The 13,687-nt window shown below is 40.8% G+C and overlaps 1 protein-coding gene and 1 pseudogene across 3 annotated transcripts; one reads left to right on the forward strand and one right to left on the reverse strand.

Annotated features, from left to right (window-relative positions):
- Window positions 1-498: 498 nt before the first annotated feature.
- LOC110533975 (bcl2-associated agonist of cell death) lies at window positions 499-7,396 on the forward strand. Of its 3 annotated transcripts, none has more exons than XM_021618572.3 (5): window positions 517-1,140; window positions 1,347-1,422; window positions 1,537-1,687; window positions 1,859-2,085; window positions 6,163-7,396. In XM_021618572.3, the coding sequence occupies exons 3-5, from the start codon at window positions 1,546-1,548 to the stop codon at window positions 6,262-6,264; spliced, it is 471 nt and encodes a 156-aa protein (XP_021474247.3). In that variant the 5' UTR covers window positions 517-1,140; window positions 1,347-1,422; window positions 1,537-1,545; the 3' UTR covers window positions 6,265-7,396. The 3 variants fall into 3 exon arrangements, with proteins under 3 accessions (XP_021474249.3, XP_021474247.3, XP_021474248.3); XM_021618573.3 differs by having other exon boundaries at window positions 518-1,140; window positions 1,350-1,422; XM_021618574.3 differs by lacking the exon at window positions 1,347-1,422 and having other exon boundaries at window positions 499-1,140.
- A 2,678-nt stretch (window positions 7,397-10,074) lies between these two features.
- On the reverse strand, window positions 10,075-10,689 carry LOC118966632 (uncharacterized; annotated as a pseudogene).
- Between the last annotated feature and the right edge of the window lie 2,998 nt (window positions 10,690-13,687).

Consider the following 13,687-nt stretch of genomic DNA (forward strand, 5'->3'; position numbering starts at 1 on the left):
CACTAAAAACTCATATACACAAATTAATACTATATACGAGTATATATTTTTTTAAAGTTATTCAAGTACAAATTACACAAGTTACTATAGATTTCCATTGAATACCTGTTTATTACCAAAATGACTGAACGTTCCAGTAACTTCGGTAAATTACCAGTAGTTTTCCAACCTTAACTTGATGAATGCAATCATTGGATTGGAGACATAACCGGTGGTTTTATGTACGGGTGCTTTTGAGGGAAGGGATCTGGGGAACAAAAGCAGACATAGGTTGACGTGATGCCCATCATTACAGGTCCATCATCATGGCCAGAATACTGTTCTGCTTCAAACAAATGAAAAATAATTAGGGGTGATATCTCAGATAAATCCACCTTCTCAAATTCAACATTGAAAATTGCTCTAAATTACCGAAGAAGAACAAATATACAGGCCATTGGGAAATGTGTCTACCTAATGTAAAAGTGTGTTTATTCATCAGCTAATCTAAATCTCCACGACAACACATCTATGATCCACTACGGCAGGGCGAAATGGATAACAAGTCACGAGTCGTTTGGCTTTCCATAGCCCTTTCGCAACAGTGACGTTTTGACAAGATAGTCACTCAGTAAACCCTAGCAGCGTGCCCTTATTGGCTCTTTCTGAATGCCAGTGGCAATCGATTGGGTAAAGAGGTACTACTACAGTGGCGTACAAGACGACGGAAGACAACAAAAACATTGGGTGCGTCGCCTGTGATAGCATAGACTGTGAAAGTAGGTAATCACGTGAAGACATTTCGATAAGAATTTGAGAAAGTCGTCCAACTGAAATAGAATTTTGCGAAGACAATCGTGAAGAAAATAACATGTCAGGTAGCTAGTTATACAAGTTCATTTTGAACATTTGATCCGGCTCCCGGTGGCACACAAAACAATTCAACGACTAATCAGCTAACGTTAGCTAAAGGTAGCTAGCCCGTTACTATATTTTTGTATTCGGGTGTGCCACATGCAATGCGAGGAAATCATCACCGACCGGTTCGTGGAAAAGACAGAAATATCATATCACCTCCAGTTTAACATTGACAGAAGAAGAGGATAACCAAAATGTAATCAACCCTTTTGCAAGTCATCAGGACTCGAGACAGGTCCTTGGGTAAGTTCTAGCTAGCTAACTGGTTAAGTTACTTGACAAAAATATGTTGCAGATATTTTCTAAAAAGTTCAAATTATATTTGTCAATAAAATACATTTATAGTGATTTTACCAACACCCTGTGGTGATAGTATATCCTTACAGTAGATATACACTGAGTATACCAAACATTAGGAACACCTTCCTAACATTGAGTTGCCCCCCCAGCAGAGTTGCAGTTCTTGACACAAACCGGTGAACCTGGCACCTATAAGGGATCATAGCTTTCACCTGGATTCACCTGGTCAGCCTATGCAATGGAAAGAGCAGCTGTTTTTAATGTTTTGTATACTCAGGAATCGGATACATGGCTATAATCAACACTATCATTCACTGTGGATGTCCATTTTCTCTTCAGATATTTACAATGAACCACACACATGATTGTGTGGATGACAATCCAGAAACCATGAATGAACAAGATGAGTCTGACCACTCAGGAACCACACACTACCCAGAATTTCAGCTCCATAATGTCTCCACTACGACGAGCATCAGACCACGACCAGGTCAGAATCAAACTAGAATTTACCCTCAAACTTATCAAGCCTGGAAATGTAAAAGAATATGAAAATGCATTAATACTCAGTTTGGATACATGTGTGAACCTCTTAAGTTATATTTAAATATATCTAACCATATCTCAATCCCCCCCCATCCCTTTCCACTCACTGACACAGGTGGGCGAGCTCGGCTCTACTCCGAGTCCCAGGTGTGCTCCCAGGTTGGCAGAAGGGATGACACAGAGTTTCAGGATGCAATAACTCCTACTGAGGAGGGCGGGGGCGATGGGGCTCCTTTCCGAAGCCGATCACAGTCTGCTCCTCCTACACTGTGGGCTGCAAAGAAATATGGCCGCCAGCTGAGGAGGATGAGTGATGAATTTGACACCTGGCTTGACAAAGGGGTAAGATATGAGGTCTGACAGAGGAGTGTACAATTGAAAGCGTGGGGGACAGAGTTTACTATACAGTAAACGTGTAATCAATTTGACATCATCCTTCGCTACATGAATGAACTCCAAAAGTCGAGGCGTAGTGCATTTATGTACTTTAGGGAGCTAATTTTACCAGAGTATCACTACTTGACAGTGATTGCAGTAAAGACTGCTTAATATGGATGTAATGATTCACCATCTGTCCCCGATTCAAATGTTTAAAATAGAACTTGATCGTTCCGCAGGCCCCAAAGGATCCAAATGTAGCATGCATCGGTCAGAAAATTGAGTCAAACATTAAGAATTGCCGATTCACCAACATGTTTTGCTCATACTACTTTCTTTCTACCTTTCAAAAATACCTCTATTGTGACAACTGATGCGTCCTCTCCTTCCGTGTTGAACTAAGTATGTAACTGTGTTGACAGTCATTGATCCACAAGTCGTGTTGCATGCCGAACAACCCTAGCAACGTGTGCACATTTGTTCATATCCGTTGCTGGTTAGTGAGTTATAGCTCATTTGTAGTCCGCAATGGGGTAATGGTTGCTTCCAACAAGAGCACAAAACATTTCTAGACATCTTTGAAAAGCGAGTCAGGTAAAGAATCTTGTATTTTGAGACAGGCTTGAATAAGCTAAGTAGCCAATAGGCAGAGAGTAGCATTATTTGTTTGATTCTCTGTAATAATGGTATGGTGATGTATTTTATTTTGGAAAGTGGTTTCTTGCATTAAACAACAGCATTTTCAGTCACCTCCTTGTCTGAAGGACAAGTGGATAAACAGGTTAATGTCAAGCCCTGCATGTTTTTTCCAAATGTCTCATGGAATGTTGGCCTACATTGAACACCACACATTGGCTGCTACAGTGGGCTGATTGAACAGCTATTTCCATGTTAAAATGTTATGGGATGTATTTTCTCAATTGTTTTTGATGTTAGGCCTACATTATGATCAAATAGCCACAATAGCCCAATTGAACACTGTTAAAACTAATTTAAAGCTGGTAGAGCCTCAGTTCACAGTAAACGTTCAAGTTTGTGCTCAGCAGACCTGAAATTTTCTCAGTTCCGAAAGAAATTAGAGGGAACATTGGTGACAACCTATGTAATTTGCTAGGTTATTGTTATCTATGCACTGTTTAAAATGGTGTTTTTACCGGTAGTAAGCTATCGGAGACCACTGTCATCTGGCTATACCTGCTGAACGGGCCTTACAGGAGATTCACCATTAGCAATGCGTTTGGTAGTTTTGCTTTAAATAATCAGTGTATACTGATAAATATTGATACATTACTAGCTCAAACACTTAATCTGCAAAAATGACAGGGAGCCAGGCCCAGACGATCAGAAATGTCTTTATTACAGTCAGAAATGCTCTTCAGTAAACTCCCACAGGTGAAGAAGCCAGACATGGAAGTCCTGGGCTGGCGTGGTTACACAGGTCTGCGGTAGTGAGGCCGGTTGGACGTACTGCCAAATTCTCTAAAATGACGGAGGCGGCTTTAAATTCTCTGGCAACAGCTCTGGTGGACATTCCTGCCATCAGCATGCCAATTACATGCTCCCTCAACTTGAGACATCTGTGGTATTGTGTTGTGTGACAAAACTGTGCATTTTAGAGTGGCCTTTTATTGACCCCAGCACAAGGTGCATCTGTGTAATGATCATGCTGTTTAATCAGCTTCTTGGTATGCCACACCTGTCAGGTGGATGGATTGTCTTAGTAAAGCAGAAATGCTCACAGAGATACAGTGGGGCAAAAAAGTATTTAGTCAGCCACCAATTGTGCAAGTTCTCCCACTTAAAAAGATGAGAGGCCTGTAATTGTCATCATAGGTACACTTCAACTATGACAGACAAAATGAGGAAAAAAATCCAGAAAATCACATCGTAGGATTTTTAATGAATTTATTTGAAAATTATGGTGGAAAATAAGTATTTGGTCACCTACAAACAAGCAAGATTTCTGGCTCTCACAGACCTGTAACTTCTTCTTTAAGAGGCTCCTCTGTCCTCCACTCGTTACCTGTATTAATGGCACCTGTTTGAACTTATTATCAGTAGAAAAGACACCTGTCCACAACCTCAAACAGTCACACTCCAAACTCCACTATGGCCAAGACCAAAGAGCTGTCAAAGGACACCAGAAACAAAATTGTAGACCTGCACCAGGCTGGGAAGACTGAATCTGCAATAGGTAAGCAGCTTGGTTTGAAGAAATCAACTGTGGGAGCAATTATTAGGAAATGGAAGACATACAAGACCACTGATAATCTCCCTCGATCTGGGGCTCCACGCAAGATCTCACCCCGTGGGGTCAAAATGATCACAAGAGCGGTGAGCAAAAATCCCAGAACCACACGGGGGGACCTAGTGAATGACCTGCAGAGAGCTGGGACCAAAGTAACAAAGCCTACCATCAGTAACACACTACGCCGCCAGGGACTCAAATCCTGCAGTGCCAGACGTGTCCCCCTGCTTAAGCCAGTACATGTCCAGGCCCATCTGAAGTTTGCTAGAGAGCATTTGGATGATCCAGAAGAAGATTGGGAGAATGTCATATGGTCAGATGAAACCAAAATATAACGTTTTGGTAAAAACTCATCTTGTCGTGTTTGGAGGACAAAGAATGCTGAGTTGCATCCAAAGAACACCATACCTACTGAAGATGAAAAGTGGCTGGGTCTTTCAGCATGACAATGATCCCAAACACACCGCCCGGGCAACGAAGGAGTGGCTTCGTAAGAAGCATTTCAAGGTCCTTGAGTGGCCTAGCCAGTCTCCAGATCTCAACCCCATAGAAAATCTTTGGAGGGAGTTGAAAGTCCGTGTTGCCCAGCAACAGCCCCAAAACATCACTGCTCTAGAGGAGATCTGCATGGAGGAATGGGCCAAAATACCAGCAACAGTGTGTGAAACCTTGTGAAGACTTACAGAAAACGTTTGACCTCTGTCGTTGCCAACAAAGGGTATATAACAAAGTATTGAAATAAGTATTTGGTCAATAACAAAAGTTTATTTTCCACCATAATTTGTAAATAAATTCATATAAAATCCTACAATGTGATTTTCTGGAAAAAAAATCTCAATTTGTTTGTCATAGTTGAAGTGTACCTATGATGAAAATTACAGGCCTCTCTCATATTTTTAAGTAGGAGAACTTGCACAATTGGTGGCTGACAATACTTTTTTGCCCCATTGTATAAACAAATTTCTTCATCTTATCGCATCTAATTAAACTGAATCGCACAAATCTTTTCCATCTAAATTGTATTGTTCCTGTATTGTTTTGGAGCCCATGTATCCAGTAGTGCTGGAGGTCGGTTTGGTTTCGGTTTGATTATTAAAAAATAATCAAGGTTTTTCGGTTTCGATAAAATAAAAAAAAATGAAACGCGGGTTAAATTCTGTAACACAGAATAAAACAAAAGTCCCATGATGGTAGTGGCTTCCCATTACTGCAATCACTATCATTTATTCACTTTATGAAAATATTTCTGTTGTTTTGTTCATTGAGTATACAAAACATTATGAACACCTTCCTAATATTGAGTTTCCTCCCCCCCCTTTTACCCTCCGAACAGCCTTAATTCGTTGGGGCAAGGTGTTGAAAGCATTCCACAGGGATGCTGGCCCATGTTGACTCCATTGCTTCCCACAGTTGTGTCCAATTGGCTGGATGTCCTTTAGTTGGTGGACCATTCTTGATACACACGGGAAACTGTTGATTATGAAAAACCCAGCAGCTTTGAAGTTCTTGACACACTCAAACTGCTCCGCCTGTCACCTTTGTGTGCATTGAGCTCATAGAAAAAAATATTATGAAATGGAATTCAAATTATCGATGTCGGTCAATTAGTTGTTTAAAAACGACAAACAAAACATTTTGGTTAATCGCTCTCTGATTCAGAGGGGTTGGGTTAAACGCGGAAGACACATTCCCCCTTTCCCAATACCGAATCATTTTGAAGGGAAAGATGCACATCCATACTGCTTTACATAAAAATGTATAGAGTTGACCTTTCTATCCATTTCCCTCCCTAGGAGCCCAAGAGAGGGATTAGCCCAGGAGGGGTCAAGCAGGAGGTCTCCCGAGGATGGTTCTCTTTCCTCTGGAGTCCAAACGAGGCCGAAGGCAGGGAGTGAAAAAGTTCACACCTCTTTCAAAGACCCAGCCAAGGCAAGAAGGAGCTCATACTCATTTCCATAACGACTGGACCACAGCTGAAATATTCACGTCCCGTGTGCATACTTTTGTGGAAATTACAGTATTTTTATGGAAAATATCACCAGTTCAAATGTGACCTTTTTGTACAATCAAATCAAACATTATGTAAAAATTCACTGCATAATTGAAAATATGTTGCAATAATTAACAATAACTTATTCAGTGCATAATAGATGCATTTTCTAAGCGACAATCTCTTGTGCTACTGACATATTTTTAACATATGTATAAATACGTATAACAAATATTTCCAGAGAAATTTCATAAATTGTTTTATTGAAAATGTTTTACATTTGTAGGTATGAATTTCAAGACCTAATAATCAATGGTTTGAAGTTCACAAAATGTAAATATACTTTCGAGATTCTTAAAATATGAAACGTGTGAAAGAACTGATCTGTGAGGACAATAATTATTAGACAGATATGTTGTATGTTGAACACAATTTCCTATTATACATATTTTTGTCCCGATTTCAATCGTTAGCTATGCTAGTCTATTGAATGCTTTATTCTGCAAAAACAAATTCTGACTTCACATATGCTCTTACAACTCTTCAATTCAGGGTTTTGACATTCAACAATTATCCTCATACATACTTTGACTGATACACTCAGTTTATTTTGGTATTTATCTTAAACTTAAGAGACTGTACATTTCATAATGTTCTTTCATTTGCAATCATCTTTAATTTAATATGTATATTTTTTTCAATTGTATATTATGCATACCAATATTTAAAACAAAAATGAAGACATAATTACAATCCAGGCCATATACACCCTTCTCAACTGCCTTATAAGCAAATATTCTGAATCCTGTTAAGTCTTCGGTTGAAGAAATATGAGTGTATAGATAGGGCAGTCTGGTGTAGAACAACTATGGTCACTGCCTTCAGTTATAACTGATATTCTACTTGAAACTTTTTGTGTCTTAACAGTTTGATATTTCTCCTTTTCATTAATAACTGTTAACTGTTTTTACATCTTTTTAGCAAGTAACAGATGAAATGTTTGAAAATGTCTTATTAAAACTAGTGCTGCACCGATATAACATTTTTGGCTGAAACCAATATCCCAATATTTTCCTTGCCAAAAAACCTGATAACATTTTTTAGAGTCCTTCTAAGCATTCTTGTACAGTTAAATAGTTAACACACCCAAGGATGCAGCGGTCTAAGGCACTGCATCTCAGTGCAAGAAGTGTCACTACAGTCCCTTGCTGTGCTGTTTTGTTGTCCATTTGTTCAGCCGTTTCATTCTCAACCAGGATTTCTATGGAACGCCGTTTGGGTCTTTGCGTGTCAAAAAATATACTATTTAACAATATTTGACGTGTCACATAATAATGCGTTCATACATTTTTTTACGTAGTTATTACACTGTGATTACACTATCACTAGTATTTCATGTCGCAACGATTCATCGATACGTATGCTATGATGCTGGTGAAGTTGTCTCACACACCCACAGTGCTGTTCATAAAAAAAGCTAGCTGGCTCACGGATGCAAACAATGTTCTTCCCCAAAAACATAGCAAAACAATGTTTCAGTAGCTATAGTTAGCAAGCTAACTACATAGCTAGGTGTCATCATCTAAAATAACCCTAATTTATAAGACGGTTCTTATTTGATGAATGGTGGTCAGACCCATCTATGTGAAGCTAGCCACAATAAGGATTAGCTACACTAGAGGACTTTGCGGTTAGCCTTCAGAATTGATTTTATTTGATTTATTTCACCTTTATTTAACCAGGTAGGCTAGTTGAGAACAAGTTCTCATTTACAACTGCGACCTTGCCAAGATAAAGCATAGCAGTGTGAACAGACATCAACACAGAGTTACACATGGAGCAAACAATAAACAAGTCAATAACACAGTAGAAAAAAAAGAAAGAGTAAAGAAATAAAGGTATGGCATAATTATATTTGTATTAATTTGCCTTACTGTCAATGATTAACTAAAACATAACAATTGTTATTTGCAAATCTTTGTTGAACTCATTCATAATAAACATTTTAACATGTAATAGGATACAACTATGTTAACTAACCTATTGGCCAAACATTTGTTCAAGAATCAATGAACTATGTTCTAAACATAATATGGTAAATTAAACATTTCATTATAGGTCGTTTGTAGTTCAGAATTACACTTAACACATAATGTTCTACGACCAATCAAATATATTGTTGTGGGGCTCTCGCCTCTAGACCACACTAGTGGGATCTCTATTGCAAAACCTTGTTCCACTGTCCATGTCAGACAGTCTCTCCATCCAGGTCAAAGTCAAACACCATTTTCTCTCACCCTCTCGAGCCGTGAAGACCTGGGTAACATAGCCACACCCTACTGAGTGGCCCACCGCAAGAGCACCTGGGAGGCAGTTCTGCCATGCCCCTCCGCCATAACCACAACTTATGGTTCGGCAACAGGGTACCTTTCCCCAGGGAGGAATACGCCTGGAAGCAGACTCCTGAGTGCCTGTAAATCGTCCTCAGTTCCCTCTGTGCCAGTCTGGGATGGAACTCCACCTGCAGAATGGCAACAAAGAAATAGAAGGCAATCAGAGTTCAAATCCCAGGCCAGTTAAATTAATGCATTAAGAAGGAAAGAAATTCCACAAATAAACGTTTAACAAGGCACACCTGTTAATTGAAATGCATTCCAGGTGACTACCTCATGAAGCTGGTTGAGAGAATGCCAAGTGTGCAAAGCTGTCATCAAGGCAAAGGGTGGCTACTTTGAAGTATCTCAAATATAAAATATATTCTGATTTTTTTAACACTTTTTTGGTTACTACATTATTCCATATGTGTTACTGGTACTGTATATATAAATAATGGTGTGTAAAGACAGTATGGACAATATATGAATAGAAGTGACCATTGTTCAATGACTATGTACATAGGGCAGCAGTCTGTAAGGTGCAGGGCAGAGTAGAGTGTGGTAGCCGGCTAGAACAGTGACTCAGGCTAGTGGTGTTTAAAGCACCATTACTGTCTCCACCTTTTAGATGGTAGTGGGGTGAACAGGCTGTGGCTCGGGTGGCTGAGGTCCTTGATGATCTTCTTGGCCTTCCTGTGACACCGGTTGCTGTAGTTGTCCTGGAGGGGAGGCAGTGTGCACCCGGTGATGTGTTGGGCTGACCGCACCACCCTCTGGAGAGTCCTGCAGTTGTATACTGTGCAATTCCTGTACCAAGCATTAATACAGCCCGGCAGGATGCTTTCAATGGTGCATCTGTAGAAGTTTGTGAGGGTCTTGATGGCAAAGCCACATTTCTTCAGCATCCTTAGGTTGAAAAGGCGCTGTTGTGCATTCTTCACCACATTGTCAGTGATGGCCTCATTGCGGCCCAGTCGATGTGGATGGGGGCGTGCTCCCTCTGCTGTCTGCTGATGTCCACGATCAGCTCCTTTTATTTGTTGATGTTGAGGGAGAGGTTATTTTCCTGGCACTACTCAGTTAGGGCTCTCATCTCCCTGTAGGCTGTCTCATCACTGTTGGTAATCAGGCCTATCACTGTTGTGCCAGCAAACGTGATGATTGAGTTGTAGACGTGCATGGCCGCACAGTCCTGGGTGAACAGGGAGTATAGGATGGGGCTGTGGGGCACCCGTGTTGAGGATCAGTGTGGCGTAGGTGTTGCTGCCTTCCTTCACTTGGAGTCGGCCTGTCAGGAAGTCCAGGACCCAGTTGCACAGGGAGGGGTTCAGACCCAGGGCCCTGAACTTAGTAATGTGCTTGGAGGGCACTATGGTGTTGAAGGCTGAACTTTAGTCAATGAACAGCTGTGACATAACTTAAAAACTGTGCCCTTGTTGTATCCAACAAATCTTGAGGGTATCAATGTACCCTGCAGGTCTCCAGCAGCTCTGTCAGGTGTCTTGGAGAGTAGTTTGAGACCCCAATTGCTCCGAGCATCTCATTGGCATGGAGCTCCTCCATGACAGTCCAACTGTGGGCTCAATGCTGTTTATTCCTCTCGTCCTCTGATTCCAGACCCTCAGTCTCAGGCCCATGGATCAGGTACAGGTCCCCCCTATCCCCAGCTTCTCCAGTCTACAAGCACAGCCCTCTCTGACCATTGGGCCCATGTCCGCTGGGTACAGCTTAATGATGAGGAAGATGTCAGTTTGTGCTTGGGCATCAGGTCCAATTAGGCACAGCCCAAGTCTGCTTCATTGCCTTACACTGAGTTTTAAAAGGCACGATTTCCAGCCCCGACAGCAGCTTCAACACTCAGGTGCATTTGCTTACCCTGCAGCTTGTATGTTACTAGGCCCAGGGGGGGCATCTGAGCCCGTGTTCAGTCTAAAAGAGGGCAGTGAAGAAGACATCACTGCCAGATGAAGGGGCTGGGGAGGACTGTGCTTTAAGATTTTTTTTTTGGGGGGGGGGGACATTGTGGATATAAGCCATACTAGAGATGAAAAGGCGAAGAGAGAGATTCTCTTTATTCAGGCCAAAATTTGTCCACGAAAATAAGCCAACGAAGTGAGGAATTTTTGTATGGAGGTCAATGAGTGTCAAATTTGGTCAACAAAAAATGTAATTGCTAAATTGCTACGTGAGGCTTATTTGATCTAATAAACGTTTTGTAATGCTTAGGTTGTTACAAATGCACTGATGTAAATGGACACGTGGCATTTCGGCAATTTACCCCAAAACAACTTTTTTTAACCTTTATTTAACTAGGCAAGTCAGTTAAGAACAAATTCTTATTTTCAATGACGGCCTACGAACAGTGGGATAACTGTCTTGTTCAGGGGCCGATTTTTACCTTGTCAGCTCGGGGATTCGATTTTCGGTTACTAGTCCAAAGCTCTAACCACTAAGCTACCTGCCTAACTTGCCCTGTTGACATAAAGAAAGATAGAGGACTCATCATTGATATAAGCTGTTTTTACATGGACATTGCCATTGAGTGCTTCCACCATTTTAAAGTTGTCAACTGGGTGGGGATTCCTATGAGTTGGGAGCAATCAGCCAATAGGTAGGTTTCTATTGACCCAGGTTCGTTCGACAAAAGCAATGTTGCAACAACAAAAACTGGTGGATTTAGATTTTTTTGTTTTGTATTTTACTCCCTTTTTCTCCCCAATTTCGATCTTGTCTCATCGCTGCAACTTCCCAACGGACTCGGGAGGGAAGTTGAAGCTATGTCATGCGTCCCCCTGAAACATGACCCGCCAAACCGCGCTTCTTAACACCTGCCCGCTTAACCTGGAAGCCAACCGCATCAATGTGTCGGAGGAAACACCGTTCAACTGATGACCGGGGTCAGCCTGCAGGCGCCCATCCCCCCACAAGGAGTTGCTAGAGCGCGATGAGCCAAGTAAAGACCCCCCGGCCAAACCTTCCACTAACCTGGACGACGCTGGGCCAATTGTGCGCCGCCCTATGGGAGTCCCGATCACGGCCGGTTGTGATACAGTCCGGGTCTGTAGTGACGCCTCTAGCACTGCGATGCAGCGCCTTACACCACTGTGCCACTTTTGGGAGGCCCATGTGGGTTCTTTTTTCAAAGTTTATTTTTTGCAACAAATTATGAAAACTTTGCCTTTCGAATAACTTATGGTTGCCGAACAGACTAATTTTGAAGGTACGCTGGGTGTGATATTATCACGAAGCCTAACTATAAAGTTCCATTCCCAATTTAATTCTAACAGCTTACAAAATCCATGTATTTAACTATAAAAATAATGTTTCTTTCCATGACAAGGATTGTCTTGTCTTTCAAGAATGACTGAATTGCTTTACATTAGACCCTGGCAATAAATACTCACATGAGAATTATTAGAATATGGCAAATGGTATAGAGCATTTGTGGTCAGAACTGAAAATGCGTGTGCGAGCAAGGAGGCCTACAAACCTGACTCAGTTACACCAGCTCTGTCAGGAGGAATAGGCCAAAATTCACCCAACTTATTGTGGGAAGCTTGTGGAAGGATACCCGAAACGTTTGACCCAAGTTAAACAATTTAAAAGCAATGCTATCAAATACTAATTGAGTGTATGTAAACTTCTGACCAACTGGGAATGTGATGAAAGAAATAAAAGCTGAAATAAACAATTCTCTCTACTATTATTCTGACATTTCACATTCTTAAAATAAAGTGGTGATCCTAACGGACAGGGAATTTGTACTAGAATTAAATGTTAGAAATCGTGAAAAACTTAGTTTAAATATATTTGGCTAAGGTGTATGTAAACTTCAGACTTCAACTGTATATGTTTAACACAGGGTACACAAACATGTTGTAGTATCTGAATGTTGGCTACATTCCAAAAATATTTCACATTTTCCAGTCATTTGCTTCACGCACTTCATCACATGCACTGGGGACACACATTTCAATAGTCAACAGTGGCTTCCTTCAACTACTTCTGATCTAAAAATCTAGACTGGTATAAAAATAACAAACACAGGCTAAGATCAAATTAATTCATTAGTTATTTCACTTTACTGCAGATGATCGAGTGGCCATATTTTATGATTAAATTGTCTCCTTTGCTCATCTCCTGGATCTCATCTCTCCTGGCTTTTACTCTTACTACCCAGATCCTTCCATCAGATATCAGAAGTTCAAAACTGTCTATTAAATATTCAGGTAATGCAGCATACTGGTATGCTATTTTACATAAGAGAATTAGGTGTTCCCTCTTAACACACAGACACACGCGATGAAGAACACAAGTCATGCCCAGCATTGGAAATCAATATAATTTATTGCACAGCAGATAGTAAAATAAGTCTTCAAAATGGCGGCTGTTAAAAAAGTCACTTAATGATAAATGAATGACTAATCGTTATGCTTAAATACTTACAAATCCTTAAATATACCATAAGGAACCGTACACAGTGACGTGCTTTAGACAGAATGGAAGAGGAAAGAGGGTCGAAAGAGGACAGTATCCGATTCTAATCCATGTGCTTGAAAAGGGATCATGGGCCAAATCCTAATTACTTTCCAGAGTTCTTTGTCCTCATTCTCACGTGTCAATCAAGTCCTTCAAGACCAGACCAGCAAGGACAGAGAATTAAGACATTTCAGATTAGATTTTTTGGACATAACTGAAAATGTGCACCATTGTGGGACCATGGATTAGACTGGGGAAGTACACCATGGAGAGGTTGCAATGTTGCACACCATCAAAATAAATAAATACTAAAACATTTATCAGAGACCATGCAGGAGGCCCTGTGCATCCTTACATTCAATTTCAGTACTTTCAGTTTTCCTGTCAAGCTCATGACACAACTTGTCACTTACCTTTTTCAGATGAATGAAAGCTTCCATAGAATAGCTTATGTACAAGATCAATTAAATAGCA

The sequence above is a fragment of the Oncorhynchus mykiss genome, chromosome 10 (genome assembly GCF_057628025.1).
Source record: "Oncorhynchus mykiss isolate SJ-2025 chromosome 10, ASM5762802v1, whole genome shotgun sequence".
Classification (NCBI taxonomy): domain Eukaryota; kingdom Metazoa; phylum Chordata; class Actinopteri; order Salmoniformes; family Salmonidae; genus Oncorhynchus; species Oncorhynchus mykiss.

What these genes read in the sequence shown, in the direction of transcription:
- LOC110533975 (XM_021618574.3), top strand. Translation starts at nt 1,546, where the DNA reads ATGAACCACACACATGATTGTGTGGATGACAATCCAGAAACCATGAAT. An exon ending in GAGCATCAGACCACGACCAG is followed by an intron (nt 1,688 to 1,858) that starts GTCAGAATCAAA and finishes TCACTGACACAG; the next exon opens with GTGGGCGAGCTCGGCTCTAC. An exon ending in ACACCTGGCTTGACAAAGGG is followed by an intron (nt 2,086 to 6,162) that starts GTAAGATATGAG and finishes TTCCCTCCCTAG; the next exon opens with GAGCCCAAGAGAGGGATTAG.